Genomic DNA, 27668 nt, shown 5'->3' on the forward strand with positions numbered 1-27668 from the left:
CCATGGTTGACTTCTCATTCAGCCTACCTTAGGAGAATGAGCTGTTCCAACTTACTTGGTCACAACCCATTTAAATGGATATTGGCAAACAGAAGACAAGAAATCTCTGAGGCTTTGGGCTCTTCAGAAAAGAAAGGAAGGAATTAATACTCTCTTAAGTGCATACCATGTACCCAGGAGCTATGTTAGGTACATTTATAGATGCCATCTCATTAAAGAACCATAACTATATTCAACAACTATGAGAAAAATTCAAAATACAATGCATAATACAATGCACTATGTATTCTGAATTCTTCCATAAGAACACCACTTCAGGAATCCCAAGGAAAAATCTTAAGCTTCTCATCATAATAGCTAACATACATTAAACACCTAACAAGTGGAATATATATGCAACATGCATAGATGAGGTTAGATAGAGAAAGACGGCGCAGCTGGTGAGTAGCGAGGTCTGTCTCCAAATCCTGTGCTTTAACTGTCTCTATCTACATCCGCAGTACAAAGGACATTGTTTTATGAGACATGTTTTATTTCTAAGTCAGATTGAGGAACTGTAAAAATACGTATAGTGCTACATCCCCAAAGATGGAATAACCAAATTTACGACAGGTTTTCTCAATTTCAAAGGGACTGATGGTATTTGTCCTCACATACCAACCTATTTTCCTTGGTTCTGACATCGAGGACTGCCCCCACTGACCTTCCTCACAGTGACCTGCATCCTGCTGGCAACACCTCTCAGCATTTCCCTAAAACGGTCTTGCCCCAAAATAGATGAGGTTGGTAGCCCCCGATCTGCCACCCAAGCAAGTTGCTCGGAAGGTCTTGCAACAGCTCACTCGAACAAAGCTGTGTGCAGCCAGCAGGAAGCAAGCCAGAGTATTTTTTGTTTTTTTATTAATAGAGGCACTTGAGTTGGAATCTCATGTTCTGAACCTGCTGTCATATTTTTATTTTCCCACAGACAGACTTAACGTGCTCAACTGGGTCATACGCATCTGGCATTAGGCACGAGCTTGGATGATTTCTGAAGGACCCAAATGAAATCAGACTGGACAGATCATTCTGTGGCTCAGAGAGCGGGCTGCACAAAATAAACTAGGAAAGCAACACAAGGGAAAACGAGAGAAAAGGAGCTGTGGAAGCCCAGGGCAGAGGGTCAATTTATCATCACTGCACTAGGGGGAGAAGTCAGCCTCAGCTTCTGGGAGGTGGGATTCGCAGTGGAGAGTCTTCATGATTGTGCAGAGCCATGCAAGGAATCTGGACCTCTTCTCTGAGAAGGGATAAGCCACCGATGGGACACCAGACCCTCGGGGTGAGAGGTTCTCGCCCACACCTCCCCTCTCCCCCAGGACCCAATCAGCACTCGCCCAGGAAGGAAGCAGCCACATAGCACCCCGTTCAGAAAGTATTCACAAGTGAAAAACAAAAGCAGAGCCTCAGCTCCCTGCAGCCTGTGTGCCCAGCTCAACAAGCTGTGACCCCCCTGGAGCAGCTTATCTGCCCGCCAGCACCACCAGCCAGCAGGCAGCAAAAGCCGGCTCATTTCCATTTCCAGGCGGGGCCACTGGATGGAAGGACCTTTCCAGGTCCAAGGGAACAGGTTTCATTTACTGTTGCTCTACTAATTAGTGTTCAGCTTTAAGGAGAAAGAAAACAAACGCCATCTTTCACAAACCGATAAATTAGAGGCGGCTATTTATAGAATCAAGGACTCATTCCAGACAACTCTCCCAGCGTCTAGGAGTGACTGCAGATTATTCATGGGGAGGCTAACCAGGGACACAGACAAGCAAAGCTAAAAAGTACAAGACTGCCAGGGACAGACAAAGCAGGCATGACGCCCTCGAGACTCTATGTCATCCAAGGGGCCAAAGCAACGCTTTCCTACCTTGGTTTGGGTGGAGACAGGGTGGGCGGGGGCCCTCAGCTGAGAGCCTAACCAAGTCCTCACATGCCGACATTCCCAACCTCAACAGGGTCTCTTCAGATACAGTCCTGGGCTCATTTCTTGTATTTCGAGGGATTCCAAAGGGTACATTGTGAAAAAAGTGTAGGGCAGAGAGACGATGAGAAACAAACTGCGTTTTACAATATATGTAAATTTCTCTACTGTGAGAGGATTACAAATTATGGGGCAGTAAGAAACAAAATATTCCCTCCTATCAGATCTTCTAAAACAGGAGCTCATTGGCTCATTATGGTATTAAAAAAAATGCAGGTGTCAACATTAGTGTAGGGAGGTTTGACACATAAATCTGATTTGGGTTTTTTTGTTTTGTTTTGTTTTGTTTTGGAAAAAATAAGGCTTTCTGAGGAAACCAGGCCCGCCTACTTCCACATCTGCCACTGGCAGAGCCTCTGCAGAAGGGGCGGGTGAGACCTGCCATATTTCCCCTCTACACCCCCACCCATATCCATGGTCCTCCTCTGAGTTACCAGCCTGCAGTTCTCTTGTAATTTCTGTTTGGAGCAAACTATCTCTGAGAATTAGTATTTGCTTGGAAAAATGTGTATGTGTCTGATTCAATATTTACTGTTTGGTCAGTTGGGAAAATAAAGTGGTATATATATGTGATATATCTATATATATATATATAGATATATATATATATATGCAATTCATACCGCTGGGAAGATCTCACAAAATATCATTCTTCAGAGCTCACACCAACCTGGACTATTCTGCAGGAACTGGAATGGCAACCCTTGCTCTTACCTCAGACACACATATTCCCACACACAAGTACCCACGCATGCCCACCACTCACCACTACCACCACCATCACCACCACCTTCACCGCCACCCCAGGACCACTACCACCACCATGACCACTACCATCACAATTACTACCACCACCATCATGATCATCACCACCACCACCACCACCATGATCACCACCACCATCACCACCATGATCACCACCATCACCACCATCATGATCACCACCACCATCACCACCACCTTCACCACCACCCCAAGACAACTACCACCACCATGACCACTACCATCACAATTACTACCACCACCATCATGATCATCACCACCACCACCATCATGATCACCACCACCATCACCATTATGATCACCACCACCATCAACACCATCATCATGATCACCACCACCATCAACACCACCATCATGATCATCACCACCAGTCCTCCTTATTTAACTGGAGTTGTAGTGCCAAAGGCCACCCCTGGCTGGCCTGCTTTAGTGCTCTTGGGGCATTATTTCAAACGTAAGAATGACACTGATTTAGAAAAATCTAAAGGGAGGGGTTAGTTCCTGAGTCAAGTGACAGGATTTCTGGGAAAGATGGGCTGGAAACCCTCACTGAAGAGAGTGGAGGAAGCAGGCCCTCAGAAAAGTAGGCACTTGAGGGGAGAGAAATAGTTAGAAACCAGTTTTACACTGTGAGGGAGCCTTCTGTGAAGAATTTTAGCTTGGGGATACTTTTCATTCGTAGTTATGGAGTGTGGAACATGGAAATAACCAGATTTAGGTGGAGGTTTTTTTCCTGCTGTACTGTATTTGTAGTTGCCCCATCCTTCAGTAAATAAAGTTGGATCTGTTTCTATAGCCTTGTGAGGGGGCAGTATGAGGAGAAAGGGGCAGGGGTGGGCCCGTGAATGAAGTCTGCCTGCTGCAGTAGTGAGCTCGGGTGGCCATGACAAATTACAACAGAAATTTATTTTCTCACAATCCTTGAAGCTAGAAATCTGAGGTCAAGGTGTTGACAGGGTTGGTTTCTTGAGGCCTCTCTCCCTAGCTCATAGATGGCTGTGTTCTCCTGGGTCTTCACATGATTTTCCCTCTGAATGCATCTGCATCCAAATTTCCTTTTCTGATAAGGACACCAGTCATACTGGATTAGGGCCCACCCTCATGGCCTCATTTCAACTAAGTACCTCTTTAAAGACTCCAAATATAGTCACCTTCTGAGATCCTGGAGTTTAGGACTTCAACATATGGCTTTCAACATAGGCGATTCAGCCTGTAACACCTGGTCTATTCTTCCACTGGTGTCCAAGCTGGTGCACACAGTGTGGCCACAGCATCCTCTCAGGTGGACTTGGCCCTGGAGCTTGGGGTGGTAGCCAGCAGGGCGAAGCCCTGTCCAGAGCTGGGCAGGTGGTGAAGGGCAGAGGAGTGGGTAAGGAGGAGCAGCTGAGGGAGTGGTAAATGAATAACCAAAGAGTCTAAGAGAAAACCTCCTCTTTTCATACCCATCCATGCTGATGCTTAAGGGTGGGCTGACCTGACACCTGGGTAAATCTGCTGTGAACCAAGAGTGGGAAAAGATGATTCCATTAGCCACATTTCAATGTGCTGATGTATGTGTTGGGCCATACTGCTCTGTGAAGAGAAGAAGACCTATCCTGGACACTACTATGAAGTGATTGTGTGACCTTGGCTCTCTCTTATCTTTCCTGTCTCAGTTTCTGCATCTGTATAATGCGGGAGAAGTGTCTGGATGATATGAATGAAAAACAGCCCCTTGATAACAAGACAGCAGCCAACTACAGTAGCTCATGAATAAACAGCAGGTTAGACTCTAATGACCTCACTGTGAAAGGCGAAGAAAAAAATGTTCAGTGGGCAAAACATACTCGCTGTAGTAACAGAAGCTTGGTGTCTTGCCTGATGCCAGGCCCAGAATCAGCACATAATAAAGCTTTTAAGACAGGAAGAAAAAACAGTGAATTTACATGAACTCTGTCAAAGTAGGTACAACACAGGAAGAAACAGAAGTGAGGACCGACTCTCCATCTGATGCCAGTGTCTGCCACAAGTGCTGTTTATGTGCATGGGTGGACCATCTTTTTTCAAGGCCTCTTGGTACTTTCTGCAAAGTTTCTTGAAGGTGGCAGAAAGAAGAACCTAATGAGAGAAACTTCCATTTCTCTTGTAGTTAAATCATCAAACTATGGACTGCTTAATGGGTTGAAATAGGTCTGCAATTCTTCACCACCAGAAATTACCATCATTTCAAGAGCAGAGGCTTACCAAAGGAAGAAACCACTAAGGATGTGCACTCACCGAAGAATTCAATTTTCATCCTAAGGCAAGAGGAAATGTTATGAAAACTTACCAAAGAACAGTATTTTTTTTCCTCAGAAAATAAGACTATAAAAGGGATGAGAATTTCAAACAGGGAGGAGAGTCATTTGAGACGTACCTTACAGAGGACAATGAATGATATGCTAAAGGGACAGATAGTAAATAATTTACATTCTTATAGCTCTAGTGTATATCCCTCTGTAATGTGTTTTGTTATTTATACCACTGCACTCTAAAATCTCGCCATGTTCTCTGGACTACTTCAAGTTACACACACACACACAACAAAATTTCCCATCCCGTCTTTATGCTGGTTACTGGGCCTTGTCATCTTTTCTGATTTGCAAATAAAATCACGCTCTCTGTTCTCTCTGGAAGACTTTTATCAGAACCATCCAGCCCTGAACAGAGAAGCATTTCAAGATCAAAAGGGAGGCAAATAATACTCTTTCAGCATGCAAGATAAAGATTCACACATAATTAAGCCGGAACTATAGGATTATTTAAGTGGCTATATCTTCTAAGAATAACTGAACTGCTCTAAGCTATTCAAAATACTGGGGCCAGGACTGAAAAAGAAAGGAAACTGACAAGGTGTTTGCTGAGGAAAAGGGGAGAAGGGCAGGGACGGGAAAGAGGGAGGGACAGACAACGGTTTAGCAGTGTCTATGTGTGCCAGGCCCTCTGTGTGATTCATCGATGAGGTAGGGATCACTGACCCCTGCTTTACAGATAAGGAAATGGGGGATCAAAGTTTACTTGGCAAGGTGGATGGAAAGAGGCAGCGTATTCCATTATTTCTGTCTCCAAGCCCATGAACTTCATGGTGTCCTAAACTGCTGTCCATCACCTCATCTAGGGTAGAATAAGGGTCTCTTAGAGTAGTCACTCATTCACAGGACACTTCTTGAGTACCCTGTGTACCAGGTACTAGAACAAATACTCTGAAGACAGAGAGAAGGAAGGCAGAGAACTGACAACAGCCGCCCCCGTTCACGGAACACTCGCTGTCTGACCGTCGGCGTCCTGAGCACTTTTCATCTGTCATCCCATAACTCTTCACACCAAGTCTGTGTTAGGGATTGTTATCCCCACCTTGCAGATGCGGGAACGGTCAACGATCCCTGCATTTATTGCCTGCAATGATTCCTTTTTTGCAGCTATCTTCTCTGATAGTGAGGGGGGGCTAAAGTCATAACTGTTAAGCTAAAACATTAATTCACTATTTAGTTTATGCATTTGTTATCACTTCCTGCATCTATTTGCCCGAATTAGCCTTCTACCTCTGCTATAATCATAAAAGGCTATCAAGGAATGTATATGACTTAGAGTAAGTGAGCTAAAAATCCCATATTTTTGGATTTTATGGTAGGGACAGAAGACACTCCGATGTTTACACATAACAGACTTCAAATTAGGCAAGAGCGAACACTTAGAATTCACCAAAAAAGAGTAAGCTGTACTTGTGGATCTTTCTACAGTTCTTCACTGCTCTTCTTTCTTTGGTAAATCCCTTGGATTCTGATAGTGACCACTGTCCTCCTATCATCAGAGATGGAAAGTGAATGCTTACAGATTCAAAATCCCTTACAGCCCATACCTGGTCATGCTAAATATCTTAATTCAATGTACAGGCAGAGTACCAGTGGTATACAATTAAAGCGCCTCCTATCATGGGGATAGCAAACCAGAAACAAATCATTAATGCCCTTCTGGTTACCCATTCAGAAGTGTACCTACCAGGTCAGCCTCTAAATGGGTCCTTTCAAGAAGAGTCAATTTTGTTTTATTGGGAAGGAGAGATATGAAATAGAGCCAGAAGGTTAATATGAGTTTAAGGGGAGTGCAGGGTTATCTTGACAATTAAAGGCTCTCCAGGAGGTTAATTACCCACACCCAGCATTTAAAACTCACACAATACAATGTACCAGCCGTTACAAAAGTCTGTGTACCTCAGAGAACTCTAGTCCGCATTCTGAATGATATTATTTTGCTCAGTTTTTGGAGGACTGAGTTAAAGCAATATCCTTTCCATGATCCATCCAGAAAAAAAGAAATGAATGTCACAGCAAAGTTATGTAGGGAAAAATAGCGTGACAAGGAACTGTACAATTCAGAAGGTGAGAGCAGGAGTTAGTGTGCATGTGAGAGACAGAGAGAGCAAGGGAGATGGAGAGACTGGGGGAGAGAGAGGGAGACTGAGATTAGCTGGTGTTTGAAAACCTCAGCCTCAGAGGTGACGAAAAGAAAGAGCACAAATGATGGAGATCCTGGGAGACGTTCAGAGCGATGGTGGGTGCTTGGGGCCAGTCAGATTGGTTCGGCTGACCCACGGTGTTTCAAAGCTCCATTCTGAGAATTCAGAAAAGCCAGCATGCTGCCTGTTAGCCAGAATCATGATGGGGTTTGTATCAGACCCTTTCCTTAGACCCACTGCCTTTACTGTGGTTAAAATAAATTTCTAGGCCCAAGGTGGAACCACTGCTTTCTGAGGTGCCACCTCAGCAAACCGAAACTTAGATAACTTTTGTGCCTCCGGAAATGCTCTGCTTGACCAGAACCAAAGGATATCCAGTCAGTCAATCCCCAAATGCCAAGCCAACTCTGGGCTCTATCCTTACTTCTTTGTTCTTTCTCACCCCAAACAAGGTTGGCTATGTGGCCCCAGCCAGTCAGATATTTTTCAGTTTTTCTCTTCTTTGTTCTTTACTCTTCACCCTGTGAAAGCTTCCTGCCTTCCACCCCATTTTGCAGCTACTGAGTGGAGGCAGTCTGCTTTGTGAAGTGTCGAAGTTTGTTTCTAGAACCTTAACTGTCTTCTCTAGTTATTTTGTTAACAGCCTTCATCTGAACCCATCATCATGTCTCACATGGATCCTTCTAGAAACCCCCCCGAGTCTCCCCACTACCTGTGCCCTGCCCCAGCCCATTTCTGCTCAGCCGAGTAGCTCACACTGGCAAGCATATCACATCACCCTGGCTTACTGGCTTTCTACTGCACTCATGGAAAAATGCATCATCCTTACTACAGCCCTGTTTGCCTTGTGCAACTTCACTTCCTATCACCTTTACCCACCTCCACCTTTACACCCTTAAATCACATGGGCCTGGGTGATCACATTGGCCTTCCTTGAACAGAATCTTGGCTTCATGTCACCAAACATCACCTACTCAAAGGGGCCGTCCTGACCAGTCTATTGGATGTTGTCTACCATCCCCACTTTCAGGCACTATCCTGGAAATGTCTTTGAGTGGCCTCAGAGAGCTTGTATCTGAACTTACAGCCTTTATTCATTTATTATGTGCCCCCTGCCCCTCCCTGTTTACTCTGTATCCCCAGCACGGAGGGCAGACCCTGGGACCCAGGCCAAGTCCACTGTCAGAGCCTCCTTTCTGCACATCAGCTGCCTAGGAGCTACTCTCTGTCCTGGAGTGTGGAGATGAAGTTGAATGTTTGGGAGGTTTAGGTATCATGACACTATATGATAATAATTAAAACCACAACAGGTACACACTTTACTGAGCACCTCCTTAGTGCCAGATCCCAGACCAGATGTTAGACACATTTTTCTCCCAACAACTCTCAGAGGTGGCTAGCGGCTATTTGGCACCACTTTCCTAGGCAGATTAATACCAGGTACTGAGAAATGATGAGCCAGATGCATTGGTGTTACCCTAAAAGATGGAAATATTTGGTCAGTATTTATGTAAGTCTGTAAAGGATGCAAAACAGTTAAGGATTCTTCTGGGAAGTAAATTCAAATGCCTGGAAAACATTCTTCCCTAGAGTCACACTCTGCACCAACCCCCCCCCCCAAGAAACCACCCTTTCCAGGGACAAGGCATTAAGTGATCTTGGGCAGATTCCCCAGCTAATGAGACGCCCTCCTTTTCCCTGCGGGCAGGTAATGAGTTCAACTATCGGAGAACACCACTTCCCCAGGAGTCCTGGCCTTTGTTGCAAAGAAAAGGAGCACATAAATATATATAAGGTGTTATTGTTCTGGCAAATGTCCTTTAATTCTGGACTGGATATGAACTGCAGTCCAGTAGTATGATTTCGAAAAAATTATAATAATTATTTTTTTGGCAGCCTGGAGTCTTTCATCTTTATGAGATGATAGCAATGTTTTAAAAGGATTATCACAGTACTACATGATAATAATAATACTCCTTTATTACGTATAATGCTTTAAGAGTTTTAAAAGTACTTTGATATAAAATATAAGGGTTGATCCTAATAGCAATCCTTTGAAGTATATGGAGTGGTAATTATTTGCCACATTTCACAGTAGGGGAAACTGAGGTCCAGGGCAATTAAACAGCTTTTAGTCATGCAAGATAATCATGGCAGGGAAGCTCCAGGGTCCTTAGACACCACTCCCTAGTCCAGTGCTTGTTAAATAAATCACTGCTGGTGAACTGATTTAAAGGAAAACAACAGGAGAGATTTGAAGTGTGTGTGTGTGTGTGTGTGTGTGTGTGTGTGTGTGTGCATAGGACCTGTGGATTCCAGTAAGTGATTCTTCCGGACTAACAGACCATTTTAGAAGTGCAGATGTGTGAAAAAATCTTAACAAAGCCCTAACTTCCAAGCATTGTCATCTGTTCCGTATCAGACTGTCACACTGAAATCCCAGTGCCATACATACCATCCAGACTTCAAACTTCCCAATAAATATACTCGATATGTATAGAAAGAATGTTCCATGAAGCTCTTTCCTATCTATTTTCTCATCTCTTGCCTTACGGTGTTTTTTTTTTCCCCTCCAGAAATAACACTCTTACAGTTTATATTGTTGCTGTTTCTGTCTTAATGAATTATAGGAGTACATTTTATGGTTTCAGACATAGTCATCTCGAGCAGTGAATCACCTAGCAGGCTTCTCTTCCTCAACCCTCTCCCCAGAAAGGAAACGAGAAGCAAAGCAACTCGCGTCTCCACAAATGATGTACTTCACTCTGATCACAGCGCTTTTGCTTTCTCTCTTCGCATCCCAGAGCCCGGGAGGCTCCCAGGGCTCTGTTCCTGAATCTTCTTTTCTGATGATTGACAAAGGGGCCTGAAGTCAAGGCAGAGATGTTGATGCAACTGCTTGTTTTCAGAGGAAGGCAAAGGCTGCTCGTCCACCCCTGCTCGGCACAGACGAGAGTGTCCGGAGGGATGCACCAGAAATCACCACCTTCAGAACCAATCAGCCCAAGAAAGATATCTTCATTTTGGAATCCACAGTTCAAATATGTTGAAGTTCTAATTTATACTGAAGGTTAAAGAAGTTTAGTGAAAGTTGGTGCTCATGAATGTGCATTCCCTCTCCGCACTTACCTCCAGAAAATGTTCTGCCTGCTGTTCTCGATCCAATTTCCGTGACGTTGTTGTAATCAGACCTGCGTAGAAATGAGAATATTGACTTTTAAATATCCGGGGCAAGTAGCTTACTGAGCATGGGAAGCAAATCCAGTTAAAGGAAAAACAAAAATAACAGGGAGGAGTAACTCTCCCATCCCCAGTGACCATCAAGATGGTCTCTGAATTATTCTTAAAACAAAATAAAATTTACAAAGAAAACCTGAAAAATTTGTTTTGGTTCTGCTTACCTCAGTTAGGTACTGTAATCACTCCGGGGATGTACAAACTCACTGAAGGACCATTGTTCTCCTGATAATGAGGAATTTCAATGATTCATTTGCATATGACAGAAATTCTACAGCAAGAACCTCATTAAAGATTTCAGAGTTCTTGAACACTAATGGGTTGTTGATGCTGATCAGAATTAGGCTATGAAACAGCACTTTCTTATTTAACTTTTTAACGCTGATATAATTTTTTGTTATCCTTGACAAAGAAGTTTACTTTGGTAATAGCTACTTGTACACATAATTATTTCAAATTTAATAACTTCTATACCGAAGACCTCACACTGTAATTTTATCATTTTGTTTTATGTGTTGAAATCTTTACACAAAATCAGTCCCACATGGGAAATATCTCTGTATCTTTCCTTCAAATGGTGTTTCCCATAAATGAATCGCCCCTTTGAGTACAAAGACAAAGAAAAGACAATGAGAAGACATAACCTTCAAGGCTGCCCAGCTTATTGCACCAATTTGTCTTTTGCGGGTTTTATTATTATTATTGTCAAATGGCAATTAGGAGGTCAAATTTATATTCCATTTCTGGATGCTATACTGTCCCTGAAGACAAAAGACTACGGATGGGGCTGATTTTGCCACCTGTGCTGACGGACGGAAAAGAGCAGGGAATATCACATGTCAAGCTCACTCCCCACACTAGTGAGGTATGGGAAGTATGGAAAAGGCATTTTACCAAGATCTGCTGAGGAACTCATGACCTTCAGCTTTTGTTTTACACGTATGTGGTGGGTGGGAGCACATGGACTTTAGAGAAAGCCAAGAAGAGGCCCCAGGAAGTGAAATGGCTTTCAAAATAAAATCCCACTGGGGGTAGCATGGCTCCTTACAAAGTGGCCCCAGTCCCCTTCACTCTCATCTGTCCACACTCCCCATGGGAGGGAAAGTTGTGTTCCCACTGTGCAAATGATCTGCCTTTCCATGAATTCTTTCTGGAACATGCCCCACACCCACTGCTTCACCTCTAGATGGTTCAAACTTAGCTCAGATGTTAGAGAGGTGACCTGTCTTCCAGGGTTAGGTGCCCATCTGGTGTGTCCCGACACAACCAGTGTTCTCCTCCATCATGGTACTCTGCTCTGTGCTATAATCCATTGTTCACGTGTGTGTATTTCCCCACTAGACAAGTTGACAGAGTTCCTACATGGGAAGGGTCTGCCTTGTCATCCTGAAGCCCTGCCGCCCTCCTAGCCACTGGCCTACAACAAAGAATAGGAACTTCATTAATGCTCAGTTGACAAAAGTTGCTGTAGAGGAGATTATTTATATTTTAGTTTTCAGTTTTGCTGCAGACTTAGAATGTGTTTGTTCAGGAAGGTACTGTTTTGTGTGCCAGGAGAGTATCTGTAGGTGGATCAGGGGTGCATGCTTCTTGTATTCATTTGAAACCACTTACTGAGTGCCTCTGTGCGAATGGCGCAGTGCTAGGTACTCTGGGATACAGAGATGAGCTACTGTCTGAGATTTCGGGGAGAAGACTGGTATCAAGAATTTCAAGTGGGAGAATCAGTAACTTCTCTTCCCTAGCTGCCCATAAGAATCCCCCCAGGGAAACTCAAACACTCAAATTCTGTGCCCCACTCCATTCCTCATTTACTGTGTCCAAGTCTCTTGGGTTGATGCCTGAACAGGTTCTCTAATCCTAAAAGAAGGCTCTGTGCCATTTCACTCTCCTTTGTTAAGTCTCAGCGTGACTTTTTATTGACATTAATTTTTCTGCCCAGCCACATCCAGGAGTGAAATGCATCGAGCTACTTTAGCATCTGGCTCAGTGTGTACGGGGGGTCGGGGATGAATGAGGGGGAGACAGAGATGGTGTGAGTGCCCCGGTGGCTGAGGTGATAAAGGAGGAATAAAGGGGAGCACAGCTCTCTGGTTTGGATTGACTAAGGGTCAGTGTGGTCACACCAAGGGGCGTCTCACACACAAATCTGATGCCTTCACTTCCAGGCCGTTCTATCCGACAGGGTCACATATCATGATGGCACTTTCCAAGTGAGAAGTAACTGTCTTCTCAGAAAGGGAAGGGAGGCTTTCATGAACCTCCCCACCTCCTCAGGGGGCATGCTCTGTGAGAGGTCACAATGAGAATGAGAAACACTTGTTAGAGGGAAGCTATACATGGATGAAAGGGACATCAGCCTTCACTCTGTTGGGTGTCTGTTGCTCTTCCGGGCACAAAAGACCAGAAGCCCTTTGCCCTCTGTCCCTCCGAGGACACTTGTGTCCCATCCTCACTGGGTCAGGCAGCCGTGGCCCCCTGTGCACAGGGAAAAGGTCAGCCTTCCTCTCCTGATTCGTCTTAGGGTGATTTCTTTTCTTTCTTTCTTTTTTTTTTAAGGAAAGCCACTTATTTGCACAATGCTTATGTGGGACCAAGAGAGCAGTGTGGCTCCCCTGTCATCGGCATCCCGTGACCAGGATGCGTTTTTCACATATTTATCAGCCAACTGAGAAAGAGACAGCCTTCCTGAAAAGTCTGAAACACACACAACCGTGAACCTGGAGCCATGAGAAAGCCAAGCAGTCTCTCTTCCTGGAAGAAAGGCAGGAAAACCTCTGTAGGTTTTAGTTCTCTGTGTTTCCGTTATCTTTAATTTCACAGATAGATGATAAAAGGCAGGTAAAAAAAAATCTAAGTCAAAAGTGAAAATTGGTGGGAAATCAGATGAGGTGGGGTAGAGGGCAGGAAATGCTGTTTGTGGGGACAAGGTTTCTTCCAGGATGATGAAAATGCTCTAAAATTACAGACTGAGGTGATGGTTGCACAGTTCCATACGCATCCTGAAAACCATTGAATTGTATACTTCAAATGGGTGGATGTCTTTGCATGTAAATTACATGTTGGTAAAGCCGTTTAAAAATCAGGAGGAGATCATAAACTCTGCCTTTTAGATTTTAACAAGCCCCTCATGTTTGGAGAAGACAGACATTTAAAAATAAATTAATGAACGGACGGATAAGTTAGTTTAGGAATCAGGCATGAAGAGGGGTTGGGATGAATGGGGTAAACAGGTTTGTCCACAGGGAGTCAGGGACCTAAAAATAATGAACAGGACGTTTTGGGGTTAAAGCCACAACTGGCAGTTATTTGTACTAGGAAATAATCCTTGTTATCAAGACAGGACCAGCTACACCAAGAAGGGGCAAGAGCTCTCTTCTCCTAACGAGACACACTTAAATGAGCTCTGGTACTCAGCAGCTCTGGTTTTCAGTCAGAAAGGAATGCTGTGAGCCATCCTTATGGTCCACAGGAAATCGTCAAAATAGCCAATGCTGCATCTTCTTTTTTAACAATTCCGTGGTAGCTGAATGTAGCTGGGCCTTAAAAGAGGGGAGAGAAGAAAACAGAGCACCCTCTCTCTCTCTTCAGCTCTTCTGATGCATCACTGTGGAAGACAACCCGATTGTGTAATCTCTACAGGAGAGAAGGACTGTACATCACACATGTAACTGAAGACCCACTGGGCATAGTAAATTGGGGACTGACATGATGAAATTGAATTTCAAAGATAAATCATAGGCGAGCTTTTGAACGTGGTTTGGAGATATAAACAAACACATCATTTGATATAATTACATATGCAAACCTCCAATTTAGGAGGGGAATTATGCCAATCCTAAGTGAATGATACTCACTAAGGGGGGGGGGAGCATATGGCTGGAACCATGCAATTACTTTAAAAATGACTAGTTTTGATTTTTTGTTGTGGAGACAGGGGCTCTCACAATCTCTCTGAGAAACAGCCTGAGCACGAAAATGTCACTGCCTGTTCAAAAGAGAACCTAGAGTGTTCTAAGTAGTTATGGTCAGAGAAGCCATACTTGTGAGATGACATCTTCCCCTGGCTTTTTCTCCCTGTGGGTGTCCTGGGTCGCAGCTGTGTAATCTAACTGCCATGACATTCACATTTTCTTTAAGTGCTACTTGAAGCAATGCAGGTCTTAGCTGCTTCAGCATAATTTTCCAGGACTGTTGGAAGCTGAGTTTAGTATCAAAAAAACACAACTAGAATTATCAACCCTGTGAGCTATAATTCGTACTTAGTCTGTCTTTCTCACTTTCATCTCCTCTGCTCTCCACTTCTCCGCGCCTACCCCCAGCTATCAGGTAAACCCCTCACTGTCCTTCCAGACAATTCACACGTTGCCTCTCACTGAAGCGTTCTCTGACTTTCCCTCTAGCGTGTTTCAGGTAACCCATCTGTGGCCAGGATCCCCTTCTAGACCACAGTTTCAAGAAGGCAGAGATTGTGGGGAGTTTACCAGTTGACCTCAGGAACCTAGAGGAGTACTTGTCATAGCTGTTAAACATATAAATACTATCATGGCACCCAATATGTGGCTCTGTTTATTAGTGAACTGTTCCTAATATGATATAAGTAAAAAGGTAAAAAACAGATCTTATTCACTTCATGGTCTTGGTACGTAACACAGAAGCTAGCACCTTGTAAGCAAAACTTGTTTGAATGAACCTTCCAGAATGCTCAATGCTGTTTTATACAGAGTGGCCATAATGGTCCCAAACCATGGGAGCTGAAGTGACCTGAATGCTCTATTTCATTCTTTGAATAATTTCAAGGTCTTCCCAATTTTTGGAATTCTCTTTCATGCTGAATGTTGGAGGTGTTTAGAACAATTCCTGACAGACTTTTATTTATTTTATTTTTTGGCTGTTGATGACAGCTTTTTAATCTTTAATGTTATGCACAGGGGCTTTGTGACTATTCCATGGTCTTCCACATCCTGGTTTCTATCTAATTTATGCAGAAAGGTGGGCAAATGATCATCTTATAGTATCCCACATTTGTTGAGTACTATGTGCCAGCCACTGTATGAAACAGCTCACATGCACGCTCTCATTGAATCTCATAGTGACGAGAGACAAGAACTATTCTGACTCCATTTATAGGAGGAAATTGACTTAAATTAAGTTGCCCAAGGTCACCAATGATTAAGCCATCATTCCTACCAGGGATGCTAATTCTGAAGCTTCTCCACTGTCTCCCTAGCAGATGAGTATGTGCAGTGGTGGCAAAGCCCTCTGCCAAAACCAAAGCCAGGAGACCTGGGTCTTGGTCTCAGGCTGTCAGTTATTGGGTATGAGATTCCAGGCAATGACATGGTTTCTCTAGGCCCCTATTTCCTTACCTGGGAATGTCCTAAGTCTCTTTTCAGTGTAAGGAGTCTATAATAACACAAAAATATTAAAAGGAGATCATTCTCTGATCTCTCACTGACCCCACTTTCTTCTTAGTGGACCTGAGCCCAGCTGAGCAGAACGTGGGTGAGTCACCCAAGCAGGAACAGGAGGGGCTGCATTCTGATTTTTATTTATCCACAACATTTTTATACATTTTGAATATTATCCCCTTATTAGATATATCATTTGTAAATATCTTCTCTCATTCAGGAGATTGCCTTTTTGTTTTGTTTATGGTTTTCGTTTGCTGCACAAAATCAACACTTAAGCACACATGTGTCTCTCAAAAGGAGGAAAATGAAAACATCAGTTAATTATGAGTGTGTGTTTTTAAGTGAAAAAAAAAAAACCCTTAGTTATTCTCATGTTTATCATCTCTCCATAAGATCCCAACTTCTAGAACTTCCGTTTCCACCTTTCAATTCAGCCCATCAGGAAGCCTTGAAATGTTGCCCACATTATTTACATATGGACATAAGACTGTGAACTGAATTTGGAGAATGAAATGGACACAGAATACGTGCAAATTTCAGTGCAAATGCAAATTCAAATGCAAAGATTTTTATAGGAAAAATTAAAGTAGGAGTGAAGACATCTATTAAGTTTGTTTTAAAGAAACAACCAGATAATATGTGTTCTGAGACTAAAGAATATTTCTTTTTTTTAAAGATTTATTTATTTGAGAGAGAGCGGGAGAGAGTGTGGTGGGGAGGGGCAGAGGGAGAGGGAGAGAAAGAAGCTCAAGCAGACTCCCCGCTGAGAGCAGAGCCCAAGGCGGGGCTCGATCTCATGACTCTGAGATCATGACTTGAGCTGAAATCAAGAGCTAGACACTTAACTGAGTCACCCAGGTGCCCCTAACCAATATTTCTTTAAAAAGAAAAGAACCACCAGAAATAAAAAAATACACAAGAGCTAAAGCATCGGTTATGACAGGGTTAAAAAAAGGGTCTGGAAACTGGCTGGAGCAGACAAGCTTTTTAAGTAAGAGTTGCTTCATGAGGTGTAAAGATTTGGAGTTGCTTGATGGAGTACACAGTGCTACTATTAAATTTCCATAAGAAAATCTGACAGGGAAATCTTGGATGGAGCTTTACTCTGCAACTTGAGCTTTTCTCTATAAATAGTGACTTCGAAGATGCCAGTAGAAGCTTTAAAACTGCGTAAGTGAGGGTGCATCCTGAACCAAGTATGAAGACCCTGTGGGTCACACATGGTTCGGAGCTGGTAGTTTTCTATAACAGATAAGTTTCAGTTTCTTTCTTTGCAAGCCAATGGATGGCATTTCTCAAGTCTGCCTGAGCAGGAGGGAAATCGCAGGCAGGATTCTTCTGCCAGAAACACTTTCCCCCTTGGATACAGGACGCTGTAGTTGCCACAGGTAGAAAAGGGGGAAAAGCCAGCTTGTGCAGGAAGAATGTTGAGGCTGGTACATACCCTTGTACCTTCACTTCAGGCCCAGTTGACAGATGGAGTTGCCCATAGCCTGGAGGGAGAGTTCTGAGGTTCAGGCAAGCCCTGCTCCCTTGCTGTACCACTCATTCCAGATGAGATGGATTAGGGGATCAGGGTCAAGGTAACTTGTCATCAGGGTGAAGGATAAGACAGTGGCCAACGAGGGAGGCATAATGAAGAAGATGTTGTATGGTTGAGAATATTCCAAAGACCTCTTCTCTGAATAATTCTCTCCTGTACCACGTGTTCCTGCCACACACACCCACACATGCATGCACACACATGCACACATACATGTACACTCACACACACACAAACACACACACACACACACACACACACAGGACTAGAGATGCTGTGTATGAGTCTACTTTTGCCAGAATACCTGGATACTTACCAGTCCCATCTGTTCTTCCCTGAGTTTCTCTCCTCATCACCAATCCTCATGGTTCTCCCTCCTAATCTCACATAGCCCTCTGGCTCTACCTTCTGGTTTGGCATAGATGAAGAATTTATGCACCTGAAGAAGTCTCTAGGGGGTTTAGTTAAACCTTGAATGCCATATTGGATTTCTTCAGAGAAATTAAGCTACAGATGGTGAACCAATATTAAGGATGTCGTATGAAATGATGCCATCTTTAGGTGCCATTAACATACCGCTGATGTGTGCGCTCAGATGTGCAATATGGTGCACATCTCCCCCTTTCTCTTTCTGCCAAGATTTTTCTTTGCATAATTCTGAATATTAGATGATCAGAATAAGAAGGAAGAAGTCGTGGCTGGAAATCTAGATGACACTATTATGGATGGGTCTCCGAGATGATCTAGTCTGGGAAGCATTACAGGGTACTGGTTAGCAGTGCACTGACCACCACTCAGGCTTTGACATTAGACTGGCCTTGCCTCTCAGTCCCACCTCCAGGCAACTGCATGGTCTTCAACAAGTTACTTGGCTTCTCTAAACAGCATCTTCCTTTTCAGTAACACGAGGCTTCTTAAATAATTGATTTAAAATGCTTAGTTTGGTTCCCGGTGCATATTAAATGCTCAAATAATGTAACTCTATGATGAGCTCCAAAAATAATGCCTGTTGTATCGTATGTGTTCAAGGGTCTAATCTGCTTCCTCCCCATCTTGAGATTTCCCTTCAAATGTGTCTAAACACCTGGGCCACAAAAACTGTAAAATGTCTACTACTCACGATGTCACCTGACAGATAAGGAAACTGATGCTTCCAGTTTAAGTAACTTGTTTAAAGATTTATCCATCAGGAGTCCTTCATCCACGCATTGTTAAATTTTATCGAGAAGGTATGATATATACTTGCTGCTCAAAGTGTGGCATGGATTAGAAGCATTAGCATCACCTAGGAGCTGCAGGCTCCTCCCAGACCTAGGTGATCTGTATGTACACTACATTTTGAGAAGTCTGGCTCTAGACCAAGGTTGGTTTTCACACTTGGCTGTGCTTTGGGAAGCATTAACATACACTGGTGCAGCGTCCCACAGCCAGAAGTTCTGAATATTTGGGATGGGCAGAGGTCAGAGCATAGAGATTTTTAAAAAGCTCCAGGTGATTCCGATCTTCAACCAAGGGCGAGAATCACTCTATAGACAGTTGTTATTGCTGGGTGATGGGGCTAAGGAAATTGATTTTTTTTTTTTTGACTTATCCAAATGGTCTAGTTCTCCCACAATGAAAAATAATGCATTTTAAAATACAAAAGAAAACAATGAATCATGGATCACTACATCAAAAACTAATGATGTATTGTATGGTGACTAACACAACATAATAAAATAAAAAAAATACAGAAGAATTTAAAGGCCAATAAAATGGGGGGGGCCCTGACCCATAGTCTCCTGTGTGTCTTCAAAATTCTACAAAGTTCTCTTTAAAAAAAATATTTAACTTATTTATTTGAGAGAGAGAAAGAGCATGACCAGGGTCGGGGTTGAGGAGAGAAGGAGAAGCAGACTCCCCATCAGAAGCCTGATGCAAGGCTCGATCCCAGGAGTCTGAGATCATGACCTGAGCCGAAGGCAGACGCTTAACTGACTGAGCCACCCAGGAACCCCTGAATGCTATGAAGTTCTGCTCTGAATCCACCCAGCAAAAGACTAAACCCCATGGTTGCCAGATTTATTCTGATTTTAGATAGGACACATTCCTTTTATCTACCCCTAATACAATGGTTTATCTCAGCTACAGTTTGACTTCTTCATTCTGGCAATCTTCTTGTACTGTGTTATGCCTCTCGTGGCTCCATCTGGTCCTCAGGCAGCAGAGGTAAACACCCCCTCTGTGGCAACGCTATCTCTTCACTACAGAAGCATATCTGGACACAAGGCACATTGGGAAGAGACAAGAGGATACAACAATGAGCCTTTATGTCGGTCCCCACGGCATTCAGTGAGGGAGACAGACACATATGCAAATAGCGATGATACACAGTGTGATCTAATATATACCCTGGACAAGTCCAGGTGCCCCGAAGAAGGAAAGATGAATGCTGAATCGTGCAACTGGAAAATTTAAGGGAATAAACTGAATAATTGAATTTGTACTGGGCCCTAAACAGTGAACAAGATTCCAACAGACAGAGAAGATGGAAAAAGTTAAAGTAGCAAATTTGTAGCTGGGCCTGAGATAGATTAATGAGAAAGGTGAGTCTGGTTTTAAATCCTGGCTCTCTGATTTCTTAGCTGCGTGACCAAGGACAAGTTATACAATTTCTCTGATCTAAGTCTTGTGGTCTCTGAAATGGGGATAGATCTAACTCCCTCACAGGCTCTGGGTAGCAAACAGAAGAGAGGAAGTGCTTGGCATAGGACCTTGCACTTTAGCAGGGCTGTTTAAAAAACAGAAGTACCATCTATAAAAAGCAGTACATTAGCTTTTATTTTTATTAGAAGTCCTAACAGCACTGGGATGTTATTTATAATTACATTCAAGAGGGACACCTTATTGTTTTCAGATGCATCACCTCCGACAATGTCTGAAAATGTAATAACCAAGTCCATGAGAGTTAAGTTTCCTTCTATTTATTCAAATGAACACTATGAAGTTCTTTAATTCCTATACACTCCAGAGGTGTGAAAACCACTGCTGCACTCCCCTTAGAAATGATTTCACTGCAAATAATTTGTTTCTACATCTGTTTTCATGTGACAGATAAAATCAGGAGGTTGGAGAAAGTGCAAATTACTCAGAGGATGTGCAAAGTCTTGAAAACACATTTGTGCTTTGTAGGCATGCCATTCTCTTAAGATCATCTTTGCTCTGTGATCTATCCATGGTCTTGGGTAGGAGCAATGTTTTACAACTCAATTTTTAAAAAAATCTGGGAAAATCACTTGTTACGGAGAGCTTTGACTGTTATCAGAAGACTGACAACCCTCCCCCCTTTTTATATCACACATTTTCCAGTTAATTTCCACATAATTCAATTCTTCCCTTTTGTCCTAAATTTATGTATACACTATAAAACCTCATTATTTTTCATCCCACCTATCTGAGAATTTGTTAATAGTTCTGGGGCTGGTTGAAGTTTACCTTTGTTCTACCTAGGTAAATTAATAGGTTGGAAAGGTCCCAGGGGAATATTTAATGTACTTGAGACAAACACTTTGCAAAGCACTTTAATTTTAACAACCACCATTTTGATGTTCTAATTGCAAATAGCCTATGTAACTATTCATTAGAGTCTGACCAACCAGGTCTTTTGTTTGGCAACACTTTAATAGTTTGCATTAACCTTATGTGTTGATTTGAAAGCAGTAAACGCGTGTTTCCTGAAATATTCTAGAATCTGCATTTTCAACTGCTGTAAAATCCTCTTCAATGATAGTCTGAATTAGTGGAATTTCATGGTCTTTCTGTGCTTTGGGAAGAAGTACCACCTCTCTCAAGAATGAAGAAATTTGTGCTTAATCATTTATGAATGCAGCAACTTTGTACAAGTCTCTAAAAACGTTGCATGTCTCCATTTCTTCCTCTATAACACAGTAATGATTTAATGGGGGAGCAATCCCCTTTTCCTCACTAGGAGTAACACATAAAATTTTTTTTCCTTTATAACTATATGCGGAAATAAAGGAGAAGTTAGAATCTTTTAGAACTCCTTGGGAAAAATTGCTGTATCAAATAAGTGAAGAGTTATATACTCCTTATGGTCTTTTATAGAGGACTTTACAAATAATTGCATTATAGCTTTATCACTGTATTCTGTTTACATGTTTGTCTCCTTCAGTAGACTGTGACCTCTCCAGGACAACTATGTTTTTATTAATTTAGTGTTCATTAAAAGAATATAGGAACCTAGCCCAATCTTTGTATCTTCCATGCCTAGCAAAGTGCCTGGCATATGGATGGGGATCAATCAATATTAGTCTATTGGATGGTAAAACTCTACGACTGAAAATGTGTATGGAAGTGTGTGTGAATGCATCTACACATACCACCACCCAAAGTAGGTGATGGCCCATATCTATGGGAATGATCACTCAGCATTTATATTACAGCTTGAAAAGCTCCCATTCTTTTGGAAAAAGCTTTCAAATAAATTCAAAATGGAATTATGTGCTGTGATAATTATTATTTTGGGTTTTTAACACAAAATGTTACAAGTTCATACAGCCATGTTTTTCGGTATCATATATCAGAGTCTGCAGTCCGTGTGGTTCATTGAGGTTCATGGGGGGAAATGGCAGATTGCCAATGCTAATGAGTTTTTCTTGACTCTTTCTAATATGTATTTTATTTCTCTTTTGCCTTTACTTTTTGTTTAACTAAATTATGTTATTTATCCAAGAACCTGTCACATATAAGTAGGGTTGCTCACTGCCTGTCAGAGAGGGCTCAGCCCATGTTTCAATTCCCAAAGAAGATTACAAGTGTGTATGTGGGGGGAAGCAGTCAGCCTCTGACTTCGCTGGGTCCACAAGGTGCTCCATAGTGAATATCAAAATGGAGGACAAGTCAAAGGGCCTTGTAGGATCACACTCCCAGCTAGAATCTGATGAATTAATTCCTCCAACATGCAACCAATAATCTAGTAAGGAGTGTGCTAAGGGGCTACCTCCGCCATGTCTTATCATGAGGGTGACTTAGGTGGCCATTTTAGCTTCTTGTTCAGAAAGAATCACTGAAAGAGTAAGGTTGGGGAAAAATCAAAGAGCAGCAAATACTGGCTCGTGGGATGGGGGATGGTGTGGCGAGGTGGAGGAGGTGGGCAGCCTTGAAGACATCACAGAATCTGTCTCTAGATCTTGTTTGTTCCATATTTACCCAGAAAATCAACATAAATACGTATCATTTATTGAGAACTACACGACCAAGTGACCAGCTCTGTGGGACTCCTAAATTTGTGCCCTTCACCAGCATCCTGTAATTATTTGCTTGGTTTTCCTTTACTGGTTCCTTTAGGAGAGGTGGCAGAAGCTTGTTGAAGTTTTCCTCCTACTTGAGGGATGAGAAAGAGATGGCTGACCCTGGCAAACTGAAAATTAAGGGCTGCAGCTGCTGGTGGGTGTGCTGGGCACTTATGTTCAGGTTCCTTTGTCTGTCTTTCCCTCCTCCTTTCCTTGATATCCCGATGTTGACCTCCAAGCCCTCCCACGAAGTCAGCAGAGGGGGCCAGAAGCACAGTTGCAAACGTTTCCTCCACATTTTTAGAAGTTTTGCATTCCGTCTTTGGGGATAACAGTTTGTAATGGGTGGGTACACAAGAGGGACCCATTTAAAAACCCAGTAGCCAAATAAACATGCCACCGAGCTTAAAAGAAAATGTCATCTTCTTTGTTGGAACTCTGAGAAATTCAGTATCTCCTGAAAAAAATGGCTGGGCCTACGGAGCCTGAGAGTAGATTTTTAAGCCATTCACAACACCATGTCAGTCCTTTCTCAGTGAAAATGAGCTCAATTCTACTGTGGTTGTAATTAGTGGATAATTAGTACTTGTACATTTCGATGGTACATGTCACGGAACTGGCGCCTGGTTTAGCATCCATTCCACAAGATTATTTAGTTTTGCTGCAATTTTAATTCTTTTGAGTCACATTGGTGTCCTGGCGCTAGAGAACCTGGGGCTCATGCTAGAGAGACTAGGTTTGAAATGATATTAAAGGGTTTCAATTTCCCATGGAAAAGAAAATTGTCGGGAAGGCTTTGCATTAACGAACCAAAGCAGCGGACAGGAGAGAGTGCAGGATGAATTCCACAGTCTCAGCAGCCATTCTGGGCTCCGGGTTTTTAATATGACGTGAGGTACTGGCACCAACTGTTATTGGTGCTATTCCCACTGCTGACTTGGCACCAACACACCTGCCTTCAGAGAAGGATGGGAGTAAACGGGAGTGCAGGCAGGGAATACGTAATTATAGCCAAGCGGTTAAAGACTCAGGTAGAATTATGCAAAAAGGTAACATGGGACCCAGAGGGGTCTGCCTTGAACTCCTCCTGGGGGTACAAAGAGAGGCTTCCCAGGATGGGGTACCATGGGTTGGAAGGAGGTCTGTCGGGTAGACGAGGAGGAGAAGGGCCTTTCACCATATTCTGGTGGAACAAGGACAACACGCAGCCAAAAGGACTACGGTTCTGTCCCGAAGTTACTTCAAGAGGCCTTTGGGGAAACTTTGGAATTTTGTGTTATTTACGATACCTTTCCCCTAGGGACACTCAGCACCGCAATCATTAACATGGAAGTGTTTTTCATTGCTACACGCCATGAAATAGCGCGGCAGATGCCAATGGCAACAGTCAGCTCTCCCTTCCTGCAAGGCTCACAGCAAAGAAACCAAGAGGACATGATAAGCACATACCTGAGCCTAACACATAAACAGGTAGGGGACGCCAGGAGAATTCCAGTCGGCTACCTCTGAAACAGAGCCCTTCCTCACCACTTCCTTTGCTTCCTCTTGGAAACAACACTTTTGTACGGCGAACAGCCATCCCAGTTTGCCAGAGATTGTTCTTTTGCAGCACCGGAAATCCTAGTTCTCTGTTCCATAGAAATCCTCAGTGTTGGTCAAACCAGGATGATCATAACTGAATGCCAGGTCTCTGGCACTAACTTATCAAGCAGATCTTTGAGGCTGGATGCCTGCGAGAGCGTTTGCAATCTTGCCCCGGCATCCAGTTTGGCTGGCAGATGGGGAAACTGAGGCACAGAGAGGGACAGCTCCTTGTCAGATTCCACAGTGCTTAGCTCCGATTGGTGTTCAGGCCTGTTCAAAAACACTCAGAACTGCTTTCTGACTTCTTTTTGGCTTCCTCAGGTAATCACAGATTTCTAAACACTCCCCTCAGCTTCTCCCTGACCTAGCTAACAACTGATGCCATTTTCTGGTTATTCTCTGTGCAACCAGGGGTACGCTGAACACTTTACAGGCAACACTTCATTTAATCCTCCCCCCAAATTCTAAATTTCTGTTACCGAATTGCTAAATACGGTTATTACCCCCCTTCCATTTTTCAGATGGAAGAGACTGAGTCTTAGCACGACCAGGAGAACTTGCTAGAGGTTACACAGCTAGTGAGAAAGATTTGAAACTTGATCCAACGGTCTGATTCCAGAATCCTTATTCTTACCACGGGGATACAAGACTCCTCTTCCTATTCAGTTTGATCTTCTGCTATTTCATTTGAGATTACTCCATCATTTAACCAAAATATTTGAAAAAGGTACAGGAATGGCTTTCTCATTTTCCACATTTTATTCTATCTCCCACTGACCATTTCATTCACTGGAGAGACATCTTCAGGTAAGAGTCTCTACTTGCTTTTCAGTTCCCAACGGGCCTGGGGCCACATCAAACCTTCCCAGTACAATACTGCTTCAGAAAAAAGCAAATTTGATATGTGGACAGTGTTTTTGTCTTAAGCCATTGAGCTACCGTAGGATCAATCCAATTAAATGTCAATGAGTCCCCCATCAACTGATCCTAAAGGAATCCAACCGCCACGCTTCCCTTCAAAACTCTGCCAAGACCTTCACCATTTGGATTTCCTAGTTCTTCTCTGAGCTCTTCTCTCCTTAGGTGATGTCTTCCTCCAGCTCTCCTCTTGCTAATCTTCCTTTTGAAAGTCTTCCTACTTAACAAATTCAATTCAGTTCATCAAAGTATTGATATTTATCACCAGATTCCAGCTATTCTGCAATTTTTTCTGTTCCTAGAGCCTGTAAAACTTACTTCTGCTTTAGGCCTTTGTCTTTGGCCTTTCCTTGGCAACATTTTTTTCCACGCACCCCACTCCCATTTCTGCATGGCTAATCCCTTCTTTATCACATAGACCTCAGTTCAAATATCCCCTCTTGAGAGAGAACACTTCCTCTCTCTGGTCACCCTGCCGCAAGTCTCTCCCTCCTGGTTTTATTTTCTTCTGACCCTCTCTGTCTGAAATTATCCTGTTTGCATACCTGCTCATTTATTGACCATCTACCACCTTCTGTAGAATGTAAGCCTCACAAATATAGGAGCTTCATATGCACCTGCCATATCTGCGGTACCTAGAAGTGTGCCTGGCACATAGTTGGCCCTCAACAAATGACTGTTTAATGGAGAAGGAGTGACTTTATACAAAATTCTTATAAACATTATCGAAGTCCTCCTGTCCTTGCATTTAAATATTTTTAATGCTTTTTATTCTTTTATAATTTTCACAATAAATGTTTTCAATATTGCTTTTGACTCGATGACTAAAAGTTTCTAGAAGCTCTTCCATCTGGGAACTAGTCTGGAAGGACAGTCAAGGAAGATCCAGGTTTGTTTCCAATCCTCCCTGCTTCCCAGCTGAATGATCTTGAGCAGGTAACTCCAACTTCCTTGCCCATAAACTAGGAATGCTCCTATCTGTCTCATGGGACCACTGTGAATACGAAATGAGATGCACACCAAGGCACCTACCATGCAATAAGGATCTTCTCATGTCATTATTAAGTATATTTCACTTTTATAATTTCACCTAATTACCTGTAACTACTACACAATTAATTTGTTAATTTGAAAAATAGAGAGCTTGGAATATGTGGAAGTTCAGGAAAACCTTAGATTTCTCTATGCTTTTTCAAAAACCCAGAAGCCTTTAAGGATGGGGAAGGTCAGTTAGAGGTTTGGTTGCATGGCAATGCAGGGAGGTCAGTGCCCTGCTGGCAGGAAATTCCAGGGAGATGGATGTCACTTCTACCACCAGACCAAAGAGGTTAGGTGAAGGTTAAGAGATCTAATCTTATTTGAGCCAATGGACTGAATTCAAATCTCAGAGTTGATTTCAATCCCTTGTAAATGAGATCATGAGAACAGCTCTCTGCTCCTCAGGGCAAGCATCTCTTGCTCCCATGTCCCTTTTGCTCAGTTGTATTCTTCCACCTGGATAGATGAGGCTCTTTTGTGGCAAGTCAACAGGCAGAAGTTTCTAGCTCTCTTCTTTTACCCTGTCCCTGATTTGTGGCAAGGAATTTGTGGCATTTGGTAAGAAAGATGGCAGCTGAAGGTAGTGGAGAAAGCTCTAGAGTCCGGAGAACGAGGCTCTATGCCACTTTGTCTCCTTAGATACTCTGTGGTCTTATGCAAGTCACAAAACCACTCTGTGACTCCATGTCTGCACCTGCAACGGGATAACAATAACTATCCAACCACATGGCTCATCCATTTATCACCATCCGTGGCTGCCCTACCACCATGTCTTAGTAGCCTATTGAGTAAAATCCCAGTTCAACCTGATGTCCAGGGCCTTTTGTGATTACGTCCCAGACTTTTTCTAGCCTTCGCTCTCCTGTGCCCTGTGCCTGGACATAGTGTTTTCACAGATACCAGTGGAGAGAATGAATGAAAATGAGAGGACAACTTTGAAAGAGCTATTTCGAATAATAAAAAGTACTTTAACAAAAATAGGATAATGATGAGAGTCACTCCTATTTCAGGTCTCAGTACAGAGATGTAAATAAAAAAAGGTTGTATAATGATAAACTCTCCATCTGTTCCACAATTAGTCATGATTTGACTGATACCTACTTCTCAACCTTGCCCATTTCAAAACCCAGTTTAAATTTCGTCCCATTCATTGATTCAACAAAATGTCCTGAACGTATTGAACGATTTCAGACTACCACGAGAGATCATTATCTTTGGGAATTTTTCATGTGTGACCCTTTGGGTGTAATGCCTGCTGTTTTATGTGCCTGAGTGTGAAATGCCGTTATGGCAATCATGTTGACCTTAGCCAGCTCTACATTAAGATGACCAGAATCAGACAGACTAGATTCCCACCCAAGCTTTGCTGTTCGCT

At 42.9% G+C, this 27668-nt stretch overlaps 1 protein-coding gene across 1 annotated transcript in view; it reads right to left on the minus strand.

Annotated features, from left to right (window-relative positions):
- FAT3 (FAT atypical cadherin 3) overlaps positions 1 to 27668 on the minus strand; it is a 643793-nt gene that overhangs the window by 170057 nt on the left and 446068 nt on the right. The window contains exon 6 of the mRNA XM_073887135.1: positions 10398 to 10459. Within this exon, the coding sequence (XP_073743236.1) occupies positions 10398 to 10459 (62 nt within the window). The remainder of the gene's footprint in view (positions 1 to 10397; positions 10460 to 27668) is intronic.

Source organism: Callorhinus ursinus, unplaced genomic scaffold, assembly GCF_003265705.2.
Source record: "Callorhinus ursinus isolate GAN/ISIS: 27379988/994484 unplaced genomic scaffold, GSC_fseal_2.0 scaffold76, whole genome shotgun sequence".
NCBI lineage: Eukaryota > Metazoa > Chordata > Mammalia > Carnivora > Otariidae > Callorhinus > Callorhinus ursinus.